At 36.7% G+C, this 20,450-nt stretch overlaps 1 protein-coding gene across 3 annotated transcripts in view; it reads right to left on the bottom strand.

Annotated features, from left to right (window-relative positions):
* NPEPPS (aminopeptidase puromycin sensitive) overlaps window positions 1-20,450 on the bottom strand; it is an 81,944-nt gene that overhangs the window by 16,309 nt on the left and 45,185 nt on the right. For 2 of the 3 annotated variants that reach the window (XM_032322357.1, XM_032322358.1), the window contains exons 4-15: window positions 17,254-17,375; window positions 12,675-12,782; window positions 11,271-11,471; window positions 10,726-10,822; window positions 10,581-10,614; window positions 9,613-9,727; window positions 7,346-7,510; window positions 6,404-6,508; window positions 5,913-5,973; window positions 3,355-3,464; window positions 2,171-2,234; window positions 75-214 (exon numbers count right to left, since the gene is read on the bottom strand). In XM_032322357.1, the coding sequence (XP_032178248.1) occupies window positions 75-214; window positions 2,171-2,234; window positions 3,355-3,464; window positions 5,913-5,973; window positions 6,404-6,508; window positions 7,346-7,510; window positions 9,613-9,727; window positions 10,581-10,614; window positions 10,726-10,822; window positions 11,271-11,471; window positions 12,675-12,782; window positions 17,254-17,375 (1,322 nt within the window). Of the gene's footprint in view, window positions 1-74; window positions 215-2,170; window positions 2,235-3,354; window positions 3,465-5,912; window positions 5,974-6,403; window positions 6,509-7,345; window positions 7,511-9,612; window positions 9,728-10,580; window positions 10,615-10,725; window positions 10,823-11,270; window positions 11,472-12,674; window positions 12,783-17,253; window positions 17,376-19,438; window positions 19,525-20,450 lie in introns of those variants that run through there. The other variant, XM_032322359.1, reaches the window with a different exon arrangement.

The following is a 20,450-nucleotide window of genomic DNA, read 5'->3' on the forward strand; positions in this document are numbered from 1 at the left end:
CATAACATGCATAAGGGGAGTGACAGAAATCAATCAATTTAGGTCAGATAAAAACAGGCCATTTCTAGACTCACCTTTACCCACTGGTCCGGTCTGACGTTTTTCAAAACCACACTCATCTCTGGCTTATCCATCAGAATTTTCAGTTTGGCATGGTTGGGATCTTCGCTAGTAGAGATCGTGATAGGAACCATCCACTGGGGACAGTCTTCTCCTTAAGCAAAAGAAGAACGAATAGGAAACTTGAGAAAGTTTGTCACTGGAAGAAAAAGAGGGTAAGGCAGAGAGAGAGGACAGGTGTCCTACATGTGAACTCGAGTCTAACTGTTAAGCCAACAGCTCATGTTCAATGGTACATAAACTCTTCCACAACCGGAATAATACTAGTATAAAGGAAGAGAGGATTTATTAACAAAATCACAATAGCCTAAAAAAAAAGAGAAGTTTATTCAGTTGTAGTATCACAAATAGTGATTTTAATTTGCCACTTTCCCGTTACAGAGCAATAGAGACAGTAATGATTTTATTGTTAAGAGAAATTTCGAATACGTAAAAGCTCTCACATAGCATTTAAAACCATTCTAAGGTGCAGGTATATATACTCCTGAAACAATGAAGGGTTGACTTTATTTCTGTGATAGACACGACAATCCCTGGAGCTGATGGATTCCACCACTAAAAAGTGATAGCTAAAAGTCAAAACTTTTTTAAGGCAGATAACATACTGCCTTTGAGGTATCAGATAGCAAAACAGACTCTGAATTAAGATACTGAACAGAATAGAGTCACCACCCAGTGCGTTAATGTAAACTCTTAATAAGTTATATACTTTATGCTATTAGGCTAAACGACAAATCAGAATTTTCTTCTAATGTTGAGATAGTTCCGGTTTTATTACTACCTATACTGGTCACAGAGTGTTTGAAAAAACTGCAAATCCTGTCAGTCCTATCATGCAGACTGTTATGAGGCAGCAAACAGAAAATGTAACACTTAAGGATTTATTTTGGATAACAAGCCTGTCATCTAACTTATCAGACATAGTTATTTAAAGAGTAATTCTAGGGACACCTGGGTGGCTCAGTTGGTTAAGCAGCTGCCTTCGGCTCAGGTCATGATCCCAGCGTCCTGGGATCGATTCCCACATCGGGCTCCTTGCCCTGCGGGGAGCCTGCTTCTCCCTCTGACTCTGCCTTCCACTGTGTCTGCCTGTGCTCGCTCTCGCTCGCTCTCTCTCTGACAAATAAATAAATCTTAAAAAAAAAAAAAAAAAGAGTAATTCTAAATGCTAAGCAAGGGAAGGATGGAAGGCTGTACCTCTTAACCCTAGTAGAGTGTACCATATTTTGGAGGGTGGAACATAAAAACATATTGGTGATTCTGATCTACATCTCCCCTTACTAAGAATTATTATTTTAAAGGAGGTGAGAAAGGTGCAGAGAAACACTTCTAATTTTCTGAGCAAAAGAATCAACGACCTGTAGAAATATTTGAAAAACCAGAGTCGAGTGGTGGTTAAAGGTATAAACTCATGTAATCCAACTATTTTGTTTGAATTCCTACTCTTTAACTCATTAGATAGGTGACCTTGGGCCACTTAACTAACCCACCTTTGCCTTAGCTCCCTCATTTATAAAAAGGAAATAATACTATCTACCTAATGGGGTTGCTAAGACTTTAAAAGAAGGATCAGTACTTCTAAGTACTACTAAGCTATACTGCTTAGCACGGTAACTGGTACATAATAATGCTAAATAATGACTGGGCTTTATTTATTTACTTGTTCACTTACTTAGTATGCCCAAGAATTAAAAAAAAAAAAAATTAGCTACCCATACAAGTGTGCACCAAGGCTTCTTTTAGGAATGAAGGCTAGAGACATTACTTCTTGGGTGTTCCTAATTTACTCCTTATAGCTTCCAATAATACACAGAAACAGGGAATTTAAAAAATCAAAGAGTATCAAAACACTACAAATAGCTCATGAATCTTTTTTGATTTCCTAGATTTCATTTTTATTTCATTAATATTTCCTTATTTTTTTCCTTATTTTTAATTCTATTAATTCTATTAAAAATACTGAAAAGTGGATTATTTCCTATTAATTGGAACACTACTCATATGGTATTCAAATTCATTTATCAGCTCCCACTTAAAGCCACTTGCTTACCAACATATGGTCCACTGGCACAGAACTTCCTTTGGGACAACCTCAATAATCTGTCATCTTCTACCTAAAGAAGGAAAACAAAAGCTAAAATAGTAGTATTGACTTTTTTTTTTTTTTTTTTTTTGGTGGGGGCAACACTTCTGTGACAAAATAGAAGGTGAAACCAGGACAGCCAAGTGTCCCAAACTGCAACAGTGATGAAGATGAGGACACTATATAATGGGAGAAGACATCACTTCTCATTTAGGCCTCAAAATAACAATACTTTTTTTTTTTTTAAGATTTTATTTATTTGATAGAGATTACAAGAAGGCAGAGAGAGAGAGAGAGAGAGAGAGAGAGAGAGAGGAGGAAGCAGGCTCCCTGCTGAGCAGAGAGCCTGATATGGGGCTGGATCCCAGGACCCCGGAATCATGACCTAAGCTGAAGGGAGAAGCTTTAACCCACTGTGCCACCCAGGCGCCCCTCAAAATAACAATACTTTAAATAAAAGGCCATGTTGTACGTAATGAAGGGATTTATACGCAGACAAGAACTTAAAACTACTACCACTTCCACAAGGATACATAATAAATAACAGTACAGCAAGCTGTTTTAATCTTTATAGAGGGAGGTTATGTCTTCAGACTCTTCCACTTCTAAAAAGTGAAACCTTAGATTAGCATGTCAGGAATTTAAATTTTCAGAGTGACCAATAAACATGAAGAAGCACACAGCTTGGTTCAAAGGCTGAGCTTAAACCAATTCTGCAGTCCTGGAATAAACCCCACTTGTTCATTTTAGGTTTACACCATGGGGTGCCTGGCTGGCTCAGTCAGAAGAGCAAGCAACTCTTGATCTCAGGGTCGTGAGTTCAAGCCCCACATGGGGAACAGAGATTAAATAAATAAATAAATAAATAAATAAACTTAAAACAACAACAACAACAACACATCAACAAGTTTACAGAGTTCTCCTTGGGGACAGTGAAAGTAGACAACACTTTGTTTTCTCCTGTAAGTATGTATGATTTTAATGATGTGGGGGACAAACGGTCAGAGATAATATATCGCCAAGGAAACAATGCAAGGGCTGGGTTCAATGTTATCTAGAATACTAACGTACAGAAAAGCAAACCTGATGACACTGACTGAATTTCATTCCACGCAGCGGCAGGGGAACTGGAGAGTCTGTTGTAAGGTTACCTGTTCTGCTTCCACATAAATGAGGGGGAATCCCATCTGTTTGGTCCAGGTGTTCATCACTGCTGCTATAGGTTTACCACTGGCATTCTCTAAACTTTCCCAGAGATCCTCTAGAAGATAAACACAAACAATGAAAATCTAAAATGTTTATATTTTTGTTTTCCTAAACAAACCAAAAATTTTCTGTAACTCCTGACATCATACTGCTAACCGATTTTTTTCTTTTTTTAAAGATTTTATTTATTTATTTGACAGACAGAGATTACAAGTAGACAGAGAGGCAGGCAGAGAGAGAGGAAGGGAAGCAGGCTCTCTGCTGGGAGCAGAGAGCCTGATATGGGGCTCGATCCCAGGACCCTGAGATCATGACCCGAGCCGAAGACAGAGGCTTTAACCCACTGAGCCACCCAGGTGCCCCTTTTGCTAACCAATTCTTTGGTTCTTTCAGGTTCAGGAGACAAACAGGAGTCAAATTAATGCCCCCTCATCTCCACATTAAATAAACTCTATTACAAAAACTGGTCTTAAAGTCTCAGATGTCCTTAATTGTTCCAATGTACTAAAAAAAAAAAAAAAATCACAAATTATAGGGGTGCCTGGCTGGCTCAGTCGGTGGGGCATGCAACTCTTGATCTCAGGGTCATGAGTTCGAACCCCACGCTGGGCCTAGAATTTACTTTAAAAAAAAAAATCACCAATTTTAATAAATAAAAGACAAACAGGTAAATTCATACAAGAAGAAATGGAAACAAATAGAAACATCTTCAAGATCACCCCTAAACAATCCATATAAAACCGTTATACCCATTCAATTAACAGAAGTTAAAAAATACTCAGTGCTCTGAGGCTGCAGTAAAACTCACGGTCAAACAGCACTGGTGGTCAAGTAAACAAAAAAGCAATACACTGTAATACACACTAGAAGGAGGACATGAACAGAGGAAAAGGCCCTTCAAGAAAAATCAAAAAAAATAAAGGCTTCATGAGAGTTAGGCTTTTGGACTGCATTTTGAAGAGGAGTTGTTCATTAGACTGACAAAGGGAAAAGGGCAATCCAGGTAGAATAAATGACCTATGTACAAAGAAGAAAGTATTAAGAAAAGACAGAAAATATCAGTAACAGCAAATGTTCAGTAAGCAGAAGACAGAGGCCCAGGTGTGGGAGCAGTAGGCAGTGAGGCTGAGACAGTAGGCGGGGCTAGCTGCCAGGACCCCGTGGGGCTCTGCTGTGCAGGGGGTGGGCTCTGCTGTGCAGGGGAGTAAAGTACACAAGTGTTTTTAATCAGCAGGTGAGGCAGTCAGAGACTCGCTTTAAAAAGATGACCCTGGGCAGCCTCAGGGTGAGAGAGAAAACTGAAGAGAGTGGGGCAGGCAAGAAGTACTAAGCTGGTAGGCAACTATGGAGTTGAGGAGAGAGATCGTGAAGGCATGGATTAAGCAAAGGGGAGTGAAGAGAGACAATCAAAACCATGGATGGGGGTTGCATTGTGTCTGAACTACCAACTGTCCTTCATAACACCAGCAAATCAAGAAACGGTACAAGGTAGGCCTCGCTGTGCAAAGGGTGGCGGCTAAACCAGAGGTACCGGCTTTGCCCGGAAGCTTGTTAGGCAGATCCTCCGGTCTCTCCCCAGACCAAATGAACTACAAACACTTCCGCAGACCCTGGGTCACGGCGTGTATGTTACAGCTTAAGCACTATAAGGTTCTGTCCTTAGGTATTACATGTGGGCATGCTAAAGACTCAGAAAACTTACAGGAGCACATTTCCCTGTAGCTCTGCTTTAAGGAATGGAATGCCTCTCTCTTATAAACTGAGATGGAAATTTACGGTGGGGGGTTGGGGAGGTGGGAGGAGAGAGTGTCAGGCCTACATCATGTCCTGAACAGAGGGCAGATATACTGTATTTTTAAATTCATGGGTTACAAACCTCAGAAACAGCCCATGGCCAGCCCTCTCTGAACTTCTGTCATTCTATTAGGTATTAGTGACATTACACAAATCTTGCTTTTAAACTATTTTTGTTCACTGAAGAACTCAAAACTCCAACTCTGGCTCTTTTTATCTTCAATCAACTCCATACCTTTATTCTTTCTTTTGGCTCCCATACACAGTAAATCACAGATCACTACACACTCTTAAACCACTTAAAAATCTTAAACCTTCACTCAAACTCACTGAACTAGTTTCATAAGTTCACTAAAAAATGGTTAATTTGCAGCAATTTTAATGACCAATGGTCAACTTAGGCCAAAAAAAAAAAAAAAAAAACCCCAATGAGCCACCAAAAAGAACAAGTTCTGGTAAGGTAAACCAAACTCTTCAGACTCTCTAAGGTATCAGGACACTGAGCTATGGAGAGCAGAGTCCTAGAGGGGGACCGGTAGGATAACAGGTTCTGATTCATGCTGATCCATCACTTAACACATGGCACCAAACAGGTCAACTCTGTTTCCTATCTATCACAAGGAAGGTTAAGCATTTGGAAAAAATGTCCCACTCTGGATAGAGTGCCAACACCTCCTCTTCACTGCTATCTCAAGCTCTTAAAGATTACCTGTGGCAGCATTCTTTTGTTGGAACTTGGTTAAATACATGTTCATTCCTTTCTTAAAGTCCTGAGAAAACACAATTTTTAAAATCCAGGAGATTAAGACCTTGGAATTTATAGTGTATTTGCATATTAGTACTCAAAAGCTAATTTACTCAAATTAGCTGAGTGTCAGACTTACTGAAAAACAACTATCTGTCATAATGTCTGTCTTTTACTTAAGTATGCATCCTCTTTGCCTTGCATGTCTGTTTTTAACTTTTATACCAGCCTCCCACACATCCCCCAAACACATTTATACATCATTCATCTAAGAGACCGTAAGAGTCAATATTAAAAAGAAAAAAAGATAAGCCAGATCAGGGTAATATCCTTCCAGAGTCTAGAAAAATTACTTAGGAACTTAATCTAAATAAATGTAGACACTTTTTTTCCCATGCAAAACACTGTGATTTCACCATAAAAGGATGGAAGACTTTTTAAAATGGCTTTTTTACCTTATCCCCAATGTAGTCATGGAGCATTCGGATGACAGATGCACCTTTGCTATATGATATAGCATCAAATATCTCATCAACTTCAGCAGGATGGCCCACACTGACCTGGCAGACAGTGTGATTCAGGGTTATGACAGGAAACGAACAGCCTCTAATACCGAATGACATAAAAAGCTTTCTAGGAAAACCCTCCTAACTCATAAGACACTCTTCCGCCTTTAGCTCACTCATGAATACATAATGATGACCCTTAAAAAAAGAGTGTAGTAACTAACAGTAATAAAGTGGAGCATAGAACATGATCCCCATCATCTCTCCAGGTCTTGGCTTGGCTTTGCCGGGAGGCAAATCACCATGCATCTTTTTATTGGGGAACTGGGAGAGGGAGGAAGGAAGAAATGAGAAACATTTGATTTCTTGCAACTGTAATGGCTTACAATTACATAGGAGCCTGGTTAAATATGTCAAAGTAGACTGTAAGTCTAGTTCTTTGGAGGCAAAATTTGTCCATCTAAACTAGCCAAAATAAGGACAGGCTAAGTCAAAAGAAATAAAATATATATAGAAACAGACAATGACAACAATAAAAGAATATGTTCAGTTCTCTTTGAAACAAACAATAGAATCATGATGTTCTCTTGTGCATACTGCCCAACAAGCATGGTTCTCCCATACTAGTCAATAAAAATGTATTTAATGAATGCTTATGGGTATATAGCACTTGCCTCTACAAAGATAAAATTCTTACGCTGCCTACCTTAAAAAGAAACATAATTATTAAGTCTTGTGAGATTTCAAGACTGAAAACATGAACTAAAAAAAAAACAAGTGAATTGTCCACGCAATTTTCCTTTCTTTTCAGGCTCCTAAGTATGTCTATAAAAAATTACTTATTTCTTTAGAAATGAGAGCAAAGGACAATGGCTGAAAAGTATGGCTCACTTCAATAGGATGACTGTTATCTAAAGCATCAAGTTCCTGGGCACGGGTGTAATCAGCAGATACAAACTGAGTCCAGATATCATACTCTGGGAAGCAGTGGTCTACACACAAATATTCAATCCATGATGCAAAGCCTTCATTTAACCAAAGATGAGTCCACCATTCCTAAAAATAAAAGAAATAAATGTATAAAGAAAACAAAATTTTTATCATCCCACTAATTTAAAAAACTCACATGTCCCTCCCACTATACTCTACAACTTTTAATAAGCCAAAATTCAGGAAAAAACATTCAGTAAATAACTCACATCTCTAAACAGAAAAGATGCTTAAAAGAGATGCTAAGGAAGGCCAACTGGTGATTTTGGCATTAGGCCTAAGGGACCTTTCAAAACATAGCTAAGTAACTCTATTACCAAAGCTAGGAAAAAATGGAAGGAAAAGGGAGGGAGGGAGGGGAGAAAGCCTTTATATGGAAAAGAGGAAGAGAACAGGTAAATGTAGGCAAGAGACTATATATATGGTCAGGTAAAATTTAGTTGAATAAACCAGAAAGCTACCAGAACCAAACAAGGAAAACTGGAAAAGATTTCCATAATGACTGACTGACAAGTTAAAACTTTCTAGATAAATAGAAGTAGTACTGCTTATAAAAAGATTAGGTAAAATTAACAGAAGTTTCATGGCAGTAAGTAGTTCAGTAATGAACGGTGTTTAAGTACTTATAGATTATAAAATTCTCACCTGCTAATAAAATTAAACATTAAAATGGACAAAGAATATAAATGAGTCAAAGATAAAACCAACTTTAAAAAAAAATCAACTTTTTAGAAAGAGATTTTATTCTGTTTCATTAAAGTTGATTAAATCTCTTAAAAAAGAAAGCAATATAAGAATCCAAGATATATGCTAAAAGACTAATGTAATGGTGAAAAGAAAAAAGGCATTTAAAATTCTGAAAAGATCAAATATTTTCAATATTTAAGTGATGAAAGCCTATCTAAGTGGTTTGTACACTTACTTAACTAGTAGCTTCCAAGAAGATAAGCTGGTACAGAGCTCATTATTCACCAACTTATCATGAGCCCTTAAATTTCAGTAAAGAAACAACTGGCATCTAATAACTATAAGGTCACTCAAATTCAGTAAAAAGTTGTTTAAAAGCTATATGAGAATGTGCACATTTTCCCTACTAAAATTTATTGCTGGTAGTTTAAAAATAAAATCATAAAAAATAAAGACTGCTCAAAGCTAACAAAAAATTGGTAGCAACGAACTGGCTACATTTGGAGAAGAGAATATTTCTGCACATGTTGGAATACACGTTCCAGCATACTTAATTCCACATGAAATTATATTTCAAAACTTTTTTTCACCCCCAAGTAAAAATTTAAACATCTAAAGCAAATGGAAAAGGTTTAATTTCAAGGGCTGGCGTTCTTTAAAAACTGCCTCAGACATGTAATGGTTGCTAAATGTCTTACTGTCTTGCTTATTCCTGTGACATATGGACCCAACTAACATCCAAGTCAGGTTCTGCTCTTTGGCAGCCTAAAATGCTATCAGGGAATTTGGCTGGCTCCAGAACCTCCAGTTCTTTCCTTATAGAGGTACTTCTAGTTCACACTCATTAAACTCTGCTCCCAAGTTCTAACACAACTAGCCAACATAGAGAGTACTTATTTGGAGTGAGAGGGAAAGGTCAAGACTTGAGAACAGAGATCATTCACTGCAAACACTGTAAAATTCACTGCAAACATAATAAACAATAATTTCAATGGGACAGCTGGAAATTTTATTATACTTAACAGTTATTCCCTAGTTTCCATTTCTATCAAATTTCAACTTAACATTTTAAGCAATGAGAAAACTGACTCCTAAAAACATTGCAACCTAATGGATTATGTTCAGGTTACTTTTCAGCTACTTAACTTACATAATAAATATGCTCAAGAAACTACAGTTAGCCTGGAATCTCTGAACCTAAGAGGAGTCTCTTTCTCTCACCATAGTATTATGACTTCACCATTTGAAGGCAAATTCTACAACAGTTTAGGAAATATTTTCTGTTGAATAAAGACTGTCCACATTCTTTTGATTGACAAAGTTATCTGACAAACACTGCTGAGCAGACTTTCTAAAATAAAGCTTTTGTCTCATTCATTTTTTAGTACTATGTTCCAGTCAAACCTGAAATACTATGTAGCCAAAATAATGTGCAGCAGGATGAAGATAAATATATTTGAGCACTTAAAAATATTAAATACCATAGTAACAAGATTTCCAAACCATTGATGGGCGAGTTCATGTCCCACAACCAGAGCAACCCACTGGCGTGATGAGGAACAGGAGTTTTTTGGATCAATAAGCAATGCAGTCTCCCTGTGTTTAAAAAAAAACCTTTTTTTAAACAATGTTAAGTATTGCAATAAAAGGAGGCATACACAAATGGGGGAGGGAGAGTCAAACAGTAAAAAAGATGGTCAAGATAGGTTTTAGAGATATCAAAAAAACATTTCCTCAGAGTGCACAGAATAGAAAAAGTTCTGGGAAGATTAAGGACTATTCCAACAGAATTCATACAACAGAAGATCAAAGATGAGACACAAGTTTAATCATCAAGTTTGTAAAAAGGACAGTTGTCTGAAAGTTTTAAAAAACTTTGTCTAAAGGATTAGGGATTATTGTGCTAGACAGAGAGAGTAGACAGTCCTCCCATTAAAAGAAGAGGAGTGGCAAATGGGGGGGGGGGAGATGCATTCCACAGTCCCAACAAGAACACTGAGCAGGCTGTCCAAAACTTAACTCATCAAAGAAGGCGGGGCAAAAGCTTGTTTACAGATCCTGCTTTAAAAATTATACAACCCACATGTTTGTATTGTGGTGACAGATAAGTAAAAACCTGGCTAGAAAACATTAAAGCAGAGATCGTTCTTCAAGCTGGAAAAATAACTATGAAACTCCTGGGAGGAAGAGGAGGTACCAAAATGAGAAACTCAGCCAAAAATAGATCTAAAAATGTTACTAATGCCAGATGCTCACTTTAAAATCTTATAATCTGATAGTAGCACCAGAGGGTGTTCATCTGCGTTCCTGAAATGTGTGCAGAAGTGGGGGAGGTAGGAAAATTTACAGCAGATCATAAAGCAGAAGCTACTCAACTGTGATTAAGAGTGAAGCTCTTATGAAATCAGTGACTGAAAAGATAAGGCAGGGTAATGAATCATTAACATACCTATAAGTAACAAGGCCCCAGTTCTCCATGGCACCTTCATAAAATAAATATAAACATTTATTGATATATGTACATACTTCTTCCTCAAAATCACAAAATTCAAAAAAGTTATTACAATTCAGCAATAAAATGAAATTTACTTTACCAGCTGCAAAGTCTGCAATAGCAATGAGATCAATTTTAGGTAGAGGATAAGGAACATTGAAGTAGTCCTTATAAAAAGGCAGGGTTTTAGCAGCAACCTACAAAAGTATAAACAAAAGAACCATCTGATAAATATTTTATTGTAATTCATATAGAAATCCACAAAGGAATCCTGTTGCAAGCCAAAGCATCTCAAGTTACTAGAAACCAACCCTGGGGAACCCTACCTCCAAGTCTTTGGCTTTTGTTATGTTGGCCAAACTTTAATCCATTTATAATATATTGGTATGAAAAATACATTACATCTTTTCCCAAGCACTCTGTGGATAAATAAACTCCACTCTAATATTCTCTTAATCATTATCTTACAAAATGCTAATGTGACACCAAGGTTGGTAGCTTCAAAATTCTATTAAAAATAAACCCAAAGTACACAACAAATTTCAGACTAAATTATAAATAATTGTACTAGTAATTGATCAGAAATGTAAATTCCCCAACCTGGAGTTATGGACTGTTGGAACAATCCTCTTCAAGTACATTTACCTCTAACGCAAATTTTCCTTGCTCTGCTTTGCCAACAGGGGTGTAAACACGGACACACACACCGTCTTTTGACCTTGTTTCTACAAAGTCATATTCACCCACAACAAATGCCACCAAATATGTAGACATGACAGGTGTGCGGGCAAACTTCACTTCCACTACATTTTCATCATCAGGGTATGGTTTCCGATCAATTACATTCTTTAAAAAAAAAAGAAAAGAAAATTTAAACAGATTTACATTAAATATCTTAAAGCAAATACTAGCCAAAAATATGTGCGGCTTCTCCCTCCCCCTTTCCAGCACGTCTTACTTATCTATCCCAATTCATCTACTGCTTTTATGCTATCAAAATCTCTCCTATTAAGAAGGAAACACTAAGAAGTTGGGGGCTGAAGTGTTAAAACTACCAGGGATCTATGAGAGAAAAGAAGCAACTTTTCTTGAATACCTACTATATGCCAGGCACTGGGATGTTTTAAGTAAGACCTCAACACTTTCCAAGTGAAATAAGGATAGAAGGCAATAATTATTAATAAACGGTAATTGTGAAATCTACATTTCAAAGGGTACAGATATCTAAATTTAGAACATTCTCTATACCAAGCCTGACTCTAAACAAATTTGTGGAGGAATCTCCACTTTACCAATAGAGTTCCTAATTTCTCTTTGTTGTTACCAACCTCCACCCCCCTCTGCCTTTTTTTTTTTTTTTTTCCCTATTCAGGGTCTCCACTTTCTCAAGACCTCTCTATTCTTTCTTCCAAGGAAGTCTTATTCAAGAACAGATGGGATAAATTCATTCATACTAAACTGTAAAATAGTATTTCAGTTTAATATATTAGCCTCCTTTTTAGAAATATTTTAGAAGAGAACGGCATTCTCTCTATGGAATTCTCTCTACCATAAAGGAGGCAGAAACCAGTTATTTTCAAAGTAGGCTTTTCCAAGTTCCCAGAGTCTTATGACCGGCTGTTGGGCACTCTCTGTGTTAAACAATACACTTCAAGAGGTAAATGCTTACTCTGTTTATGAAAGAGATAATGACATCAGTGAAGAGAGCATATTCTAAGAATACAATCAACCAGAAACCTAAACACACTTCATATATGGCTGTATCTTTTGGCATTTAATAAGAAAGTCAGATTTTTTTTCAGGCAATATTTATTAAACTCATCATGTTTTTAGTTTTCCAAATTATAAGAAATTTCTTCCATGAGAAGGAAACTCCAAATAAGGGAATTTAAAAAAAGAGGGCTTACTGGACATAAAGATGACGACCATCTGTGTTCCTGTTATGTATCAAGCACTGTGCTAGGTGGTTTCATGCTATTACATCTAACCAGCAAACTAAATATTCTAAACACTTGTTCAAATTTTCAATATACTTACATACATACATACCATGTTTGATAAAGCTACTCTGTCTTTAGGAACGACCAATGAGATATCAAAAGTTGCTTTGATGGCAGGCTCATCCCAGCAAGGAAAAGCCCTCCGGGCATCAGTAGCCTTTAAAAAGGAAAATGAAATATGAATATTACTGAATTAACCTAACCGACTGTTTTATGAAGTAACTGTCATCATCTTCTTTCTATCATCCATTCCTTCACTTGTTTAAATATTTACTTTTTACTCCATGCCAGTGACACACCAGGCAGTGACTACAGAGAACACAAGGGGCATATTATCCCTGCCACATCAACAATGCAAAAACAAACAAAAACAAGCAATAACCCAGGAATTAGGTCTGCTACAGATCTTAATAATCTATAGTATTAGAATAATTTAGAATAATATATATTTTTAAATTTAATTTTAACTTAATTTTTTTTAAGATTTTATTTATTTATTTGACAGAGAAAGAGAGATCACAAGTAGGCAGAGAGGCAAGCAGAGAGGGGAAAGCAGGCTCTCTGCTGAGTAGAGAGCCTGATGCGGGGCTCGATCCCAGGACCCTAAGATCATGACCCGAGCTGAAGACACTTTAACTGACTGAGCCACCCAGGGGCCCAAGACAGATAATCTTAAGCAGGCTCCCCGCCCAGCACAGAGCCCAACTTGGGGCTCAATCTCATGAACCTGAGATCATGACTCGAGTTAAAATCAGGAGCTAGACACTTAACCAACTGAGCCACTAAGGCGCTCCATCATTTTTCTTTTTATTATTTATTTATTTTTAAAGATTTTATAATGTAAAGTAGAGTGTAAGGAAAGAAAAGATAGCACAGAAAAACTGAACTTAGGAGCAGCAGCAGTAGAGAAATGAATAAGCAGGGAGAATGGCAGGCAGAAGGAGAAGCAGGCTCCCTGCTGAACAAGAAGCCTGATGTGGGACTTGATCCCAGGATCCTGGGATTATGACCTGAGCTGAAGGCAGATGCTTAACTAACTGAGCCACTCACGTGTCCCAGGGTATCCATTTAATAGCATTTCCATATAGAACACATAAAACTGTCACCACTTGACCTACTTAATAAGAACTCATTTTTTTCTTTAAAAATAAAGAGGAAAGTTGTTTTTTAAGAAAGAGGAAGCTTGTTAAACGAAAATATAGTCTTTGTAGAATACCAGTTATAAGAGAAAGAAACTTTAATAAAACAAAATAAAGTAAAAATAAAAAAAGAACCAATTACAAGATTCTGTATCATGAAAAGAAGGAATAAATTATACAGAGGTATAGGAAGCACATACTTCTGGAAAAAAGTTTCTCTAAGGAAAATGCTAGATGGCTAACTGCACTCTCAAAGAAGTTAAGTAAATGATGAATTCATTCAAAGAATAAATAAGACATCTGAAAAGTAAGTAGAGTGTACGGAAAGAAAAGATAGCACAGAAAAACTGAACTTAGGAGCAGCAGCAGTAGAGAAATGAATTTATACTAGAGGAAATTAAATGAGTAACACAGATAACAAGATCTAAAAGTTTCTAAAAAAAAGTTTCTAATACAGAAAGGACAGTGACGAAAGCCATCAAAACTTCATCTGAGGGACAGACATCAGATATAAACCTATTATGAAAGAGCACACACCACAGTGAATGTAATATATAAGAGGAGAAAACTTGGCTACACTGAAGATCTAAATCTGAACATCAAAAGGGTTCACCAATTACTATGTAAAGTTCATGAAAAGTGAACACCTGGTAAAAAAAATTTTAATTTTTAAGTACAAGGAAATAATTTAACAAGCAATCAGGAAGAAAGCAAAGCAAAGCAAAGCAAAACAAAACAAAACAAAACAATGTTATTCTACAAGGGAAAAAAAGATACTCCAGTCTGATTCTTCCCCGTGACAAATGAGATATTAAAGACTGTGGAACAACATTTATATACCTTTGAAAGAGAAAAACTATAACCCAATTGTATATACTTGCTCTTACAGTTGAAAAGTTGGGTCTGTACTCTTTGTAGCAAGGGAAAACTCACAATAAGGGGAACCCTGGGGTGTGTGAGAAACAAGCTATCATATGTGTATTCAGGATTTGGCCCGGTGAATTGGGGGAGGATTTAGATTCACTGTAAACTGGGTGCTGTCAGAAAGTGGAGGAATTCTGTGGGTGGGCATCTCAACAGATCTCACTTACAGAGAGGGCAGACTAGAGCAAGGGTAAAACTGACACTGAAAAAGAAGTAGTATTCATTTTAACTAAGAGATGGACTTGGTCGCTATTTCATGGGTAGCACAGTGGCCCTGCTTTTGTCTGTCCTTAGATGAAATTATGAAGCACCCTTGTTTTGTTTCCCTTTATCATAGTCTCAGAGTAACCCTGCCTGAGGGTGGTGCTCTACGATGCTTTATGTCGAAAAGGAGACCAACAGGGACTAGCTGGGAGTGCTGGCACAACTTTTTAATGTTAGGGGCTGCTGCTCCTCCTTTCCCCCACCCCCAACAAATCTATTATACACCCATTAAAACTGGTCATGTATTAAGCAAATGAAAGATTTTCAGTTGTGCAGAGACTCTGGAAGTGTACTATCCACATACCCTCCCTTAAAAATTTTATTGGAGATATACTCCAGGCAACCATTGCAGGATGCCGAAGCGCTTAAAGGGCTAAAGATAAGCATTGAAATAACTGAAACACAGAATTAAGCCTAAATAGTTATGGAAATTTTTTAAAAAAAGATTTTATTTATTTATTTAACAGAGATCAAAGTAGGCAGAAAGGCAGGCAGAGAGAGAGAGAAGGAGAAGCAGGCTCCCCGCTGAGCAGAGAGCCCCATGCGGGGCTCGATCCCAGAACTCCGGGATCATGACCTGAGCTGAAGGCAGAGGCTTTAACCCACTGAGCCACCCAGGAGCCCCTAGTTATGGGAATTTTTTAAAAAATATTTTATTTGGGCGCCTGGGTGGCTCAGTGGGTTAAGCCGCTGCCTTCGGCTCAGGTCATGATCTCAGGGTCCTGGGATCGAGTCCCGCATCGGGCTTTCTGCTCCGCGGGGAGCCTGCTTCCTCCTCTCTCTCTCTGCCTGCCTCTCTGCCTACTTGTGATCTCTCTCTGTCAAATAAATAAATAAAATCTTTAAAAAAAAAAAATTTTATTTATGGGGGAGGGTGGGGGGGGAGCAGAGGAGACTCCATGCTCAGCATAGAGGCTGACTCAGCTCATCCCACAACCCTGAGATTATGACCTGAGCTGAGTCGGTTCACCCAAGCGCCCCTGCAAATGTCATTTTAAAACAGAAGGCAAAACAAAATTCTTGAAAGAGAAGATACACCAGGTTAGACAAATTAGTAGTAAACTAGAGCTGAAACTTTATTTTTTAAAAAGGACTGTATTTATTTATTTGAGAGAGAGAGCTAGGAATAGAGAGCATAAGCAGGGGGAGCTGCCGGCAGAGGGAGAAGTGGGCTCCCTGACCCCAGGATCATGACCTGAGTCAAAGGCAGATGCTTGACCAATTGAACCAACCAGGCACCCCAATCCAAAACTTTAGGTGTGCAAAACAAACAACACAGAGATATAGACAGAAACATAAAAACAGATATGATCAGCTATTTCATCATCCACACTGAAATGTACAGGACTAAAATTAATTAGATTTACTACTTAAAAGTACCACTAGCAAATTCAAAACAAGTTATGTAATTTTAATATACATGATAAACAAAAATCAAAGAAAGTACAGATAATATAGTAAGATAAACAAATAAGAGGGACGCCTGGGTGGCTCAGTTGGTTAAGCAGCTGCCTTCGGCTCAGGTCATGATCCCAGCGTCCTGGGATTGAGTTCCACATCGGGCTCCTTGCTCCGCAGGGAGCCTGCCTCTCCCTCTGACTCTGCCTTCCACTCTGTCTGCCTATGCTCGCTCTCGCTCGCTCTCTCTCTGACAAATAAATAAATAAAATCTTTAAAAAAAAAAAAAAAAAGATAAACAAATAAGACATTTCAAAGAAGCATAGGAATGCTATACAACATTTGGTAGGATAAGCTACAGGTGTCAAATACTAAGAGCATAATTTTAATTAAGAAAGGTACACAGTATAAAGACAATTCAGGCACTGAAATTCTGCCACATATATGCATGTATGCAGATGTATACATACATGTATATACACATACATGCACATATAATTTTGTCACATACATATTTTATTACATATATGCATACACATTTATACAAACATATGTAACAGAATTTCAATACCTGAACTGCTTTTATATAAGCACCTTTTTAAATTAAAATTATCTTCTTAGTATTTGATTCCTGTGGCTTCTCCTATGAAACAGTAATGCCATTGTGTGTGTGTGTGTGTGTGTGTGTGTGTGTGCGCGCGTGTGTCCATTCTCCATCCTACATCTCTAATTCTGTCCCTCTATCATGGAGATAACTGGATGAGTACACAATAAAAATTCCAAAATCATGAATATAATCATGGCCAAAGGCACCTACCCGGAAACAATCACGCAAATAATGGAACAGAACTTTGTCAGAATATCTACTTTAAGATCACAGCATTTTAGAGAAGAATACCATACCTCAAACTGTGTGACAGCAGCATAGCGCACCTCTCCAGAAGGGGTAGTATATTTACTTCTATAAAAACCTTTCATTTTGTCATTCAGCTCTCCAACAAAATCTATCTTTAAGGTTCCTGTACCTGTGATTGAAGATGAATGAAACCACTTAAATACAGATATTAAGTACAAGTTATCAAAATACAAGTTATCAGAAATATGTCCTTAAGACACTAACTTATGTTCAAATCATTGTTTTTTCCTTTCTCAAACACTTCTGGCAATGGACAGAATCTAGTATCTACTGAAAAATGGTAAACTAATCCTAAAGTGAACCTTAATATCATGTTTAGGGTGACTGTTTAGAAAGTTCTTTAACTGTATTAACTTAATCTCTAATCACCAATCCATAAAGATAAAAACAGGAAAGGAAATGAACATTTATTATTAAATTTATGACATGCTACTGTGCATGGAGCCTTAAAAATATTTAGAAACTTGGAAGTAGTATAGTCTCCATTTTTTCAGATGAGGAAACTGAGGCTGAAAATTAAGTAACTTGCTTGATGTCACATGATTATTAAGTAGCAAGAAAGAGATAAAAAAATTTAGGCCTGTTTAATCCAAAATTCATGTTCTTTGCCAATGATGCCATATAAATTGGTCCATTTAGAGGACTTCATGCCAATTTAAGACAAAAACCCTATCTGTTCAATCCAAATAGAACATTGATTCCATACTTTTGAAAGGAACTATATAGGGAAGATCAATGATTTGGCTGGCAAAAAGGCATTAAAAACTCTTACAGTCACCTCAATCATTTGAAATGATAATATTAAAGAAATACATTTATCCAATAATTACTAAATGCAAATAAAATGCAACATGAATGTATATTCTACTGGTGTATAAGGGCAAAACCAAATTAGACAAAATGGGAGTTTTGTGAGTATATATACCTTCTTTCATAACAGGAAAGAGATAATAATTAATATCTATCAGTCATCTACCAAATTCAGGTGCATGACAAAACAAGAATCCCCTTCTACATTTTACAAATTAAATCTCCCCAAAAAGCCAACTAGAAAAATGTTGACTTTTAATTGATTCTTTTAAAAATGCCTATTTATAACAGGATCTACAGCATGGGAATCTAACAAATCAAAGACACAGTATGACTATAAAGTAATTAGGCAATGATTCCAAAACTTTTATATCCTAATGTTTCAAACTGTCATTTTGGAATGCCATAGAGCAATGACACTGACATTGTTCAAAATGTTCTTAAGTCCCTCTCTTTCTGACATATCCTTTTGGATGTTCTCAGTCAGATAGCCACCTTCCAAAACCGAACTGACTTTTTTTGAAAACGTCCAAAAGTCATGAAGAGTCCAAGTCTACAGAAAAAGTGAATGACAAACTGCAAACTGTTTCTAGATAAAATGCTGTTGTTTATTAAGTATGTCAATTAAGTAATTAAAACGATTTTCACATGTGCTTCAAACTCATTCTGAAAGTAACTTCAAGAGAAAATTTCAGGCCTCTGCTGTGAAGTCATCATCAATAAACAGAGAGCCATATTCTTTTTTTTATTGTGCTCAACCTACGGCCTGAACTCACAACCCCAAGATCGAGAGTTGCATAATCTGCTGACTGAGCCAGCCAGACACCCCCAAGTGCCATATTCTTAATGTAATCATGCTGGGGGGAAAAAAATTGAAGCTCATTTGAATAAAGGTGTGTGAATCTTATTTTTTAAAAATCAGACCTTCTGTCTAAAGGGGACAATGAATACTCTCTTTTTAAAGAGAATGACAGATTACTGGAACGGTAAGTAAGAATACAGTAAAAGAATGTGAAAGAATTCTTAATGATTGATACTAAAGAATTTAACTATAATATAAAATTTCTCCCTATTTTCTTTAGGAATTCAGTAATCTTTAGGAAAGCAGATATACATACATTAATAAAGTTTACAAGGAATATCTAGTACATTGTAAAAACTCACTGCATTTAAAGAGAAGTATTTGTTGGAATTTTATGTTGCAATTCCACAAATGGAACTGGCCAGTCTGTTTTCACTAGTCAACTAACATGTTAAGATTTCTTTTCTATAACTCATACTCCATGGGAAATCTACTTTTGCCTCTTCCTACTTGGAATAATATGATTTAAAACTCATAACTAAATAAGAAAGGCTGCTTACACTTTTACTTGGTTTTAAATCTCCAAGGCCATCAAACCATAACAAGATACTGATAGTGACCACTTCCAAAAAAGTGGCATACTAAACAAAATACAAAGTATTGGAAAAGGTTATTACCTGAAATTCAAACAAAACACAAGTTAAAGTTTTAAAAAATTATAATAAATGTAACTAGTGTTATATTATACAATTATAATAATTACAAAATATTTACCATTAAGATAGTAAAGTTATAGGGCAAAAACAGGAGAAAAAATGCTTAATAAATGTCAACTTATCAAATTTACACCATATTGAAGAACTGATTCCCAGACTGTCTAATCGTATACCTGACTGCCCACATAATTTACACTGCTTCCTCACATTAGACACCTTATTTCAATATCCATTATACACAATATTTATCTGCTTGGGATGATAAACCTTTTAAAACATACAATAAGCTCATTTATAAATTAAACAACTGGAAAATTGCAACTTCTACCAAAAGCCTTATTTCTTTAAAGGTTAGGAGAGTATAATTGTTGTAAAACCTGAAGGAGATCTTGAAAAACTTCAATAAAAATTTAATGAGCCTCCTAAATACCAAAAATATTAAAGACAGATTAATTTGTACAGAAAGAGAGTAAATAAAGGTCTCTGCCTTTGTGTCACTGTTTCCTGTGATCCTGTTTTTCACTCTTAGAAATGTCAGTATCACCTATGTTTCTCCAAATAAACACCACTCTGTAGGATCCTTAACAGAAGATTATGAAGTTGCCAGCTTATAATGATCATGGTAATTTAACCACTATTCTAGAACATGTCAATTCAGGAAAGAAAATGTTTTGCTTAGCTTTGAAATAGCTGGCATGACTGTTAAGTCTGGTGAGGCTAAACACAAAGGTTACTAAGGTCCTTTCAATACATGCTCCAGATTTATTCCCTTACCAGAAGACAGAATGCTTGTGCAGCTTACCAAAACTTGAAAAAACATAGGTAATTGTGCTCCAGAGAATAGTGGGAAAATGTG

Source organism: Mustela erminea, chromosome 18 (assembly GCF_009829155.1).
Source record: "Mustela erminea isolate mMusErm1 chromosome 18, mMusErm1.Pri, whole genome shotgun sequence".
NCBI classification, from domain to species: domain Eukaryota; kingdom Metazoa; phylum Chordata; class Mammalia; order Carnivora; family Mustelidae; genus Mustela; species Mustela erminea.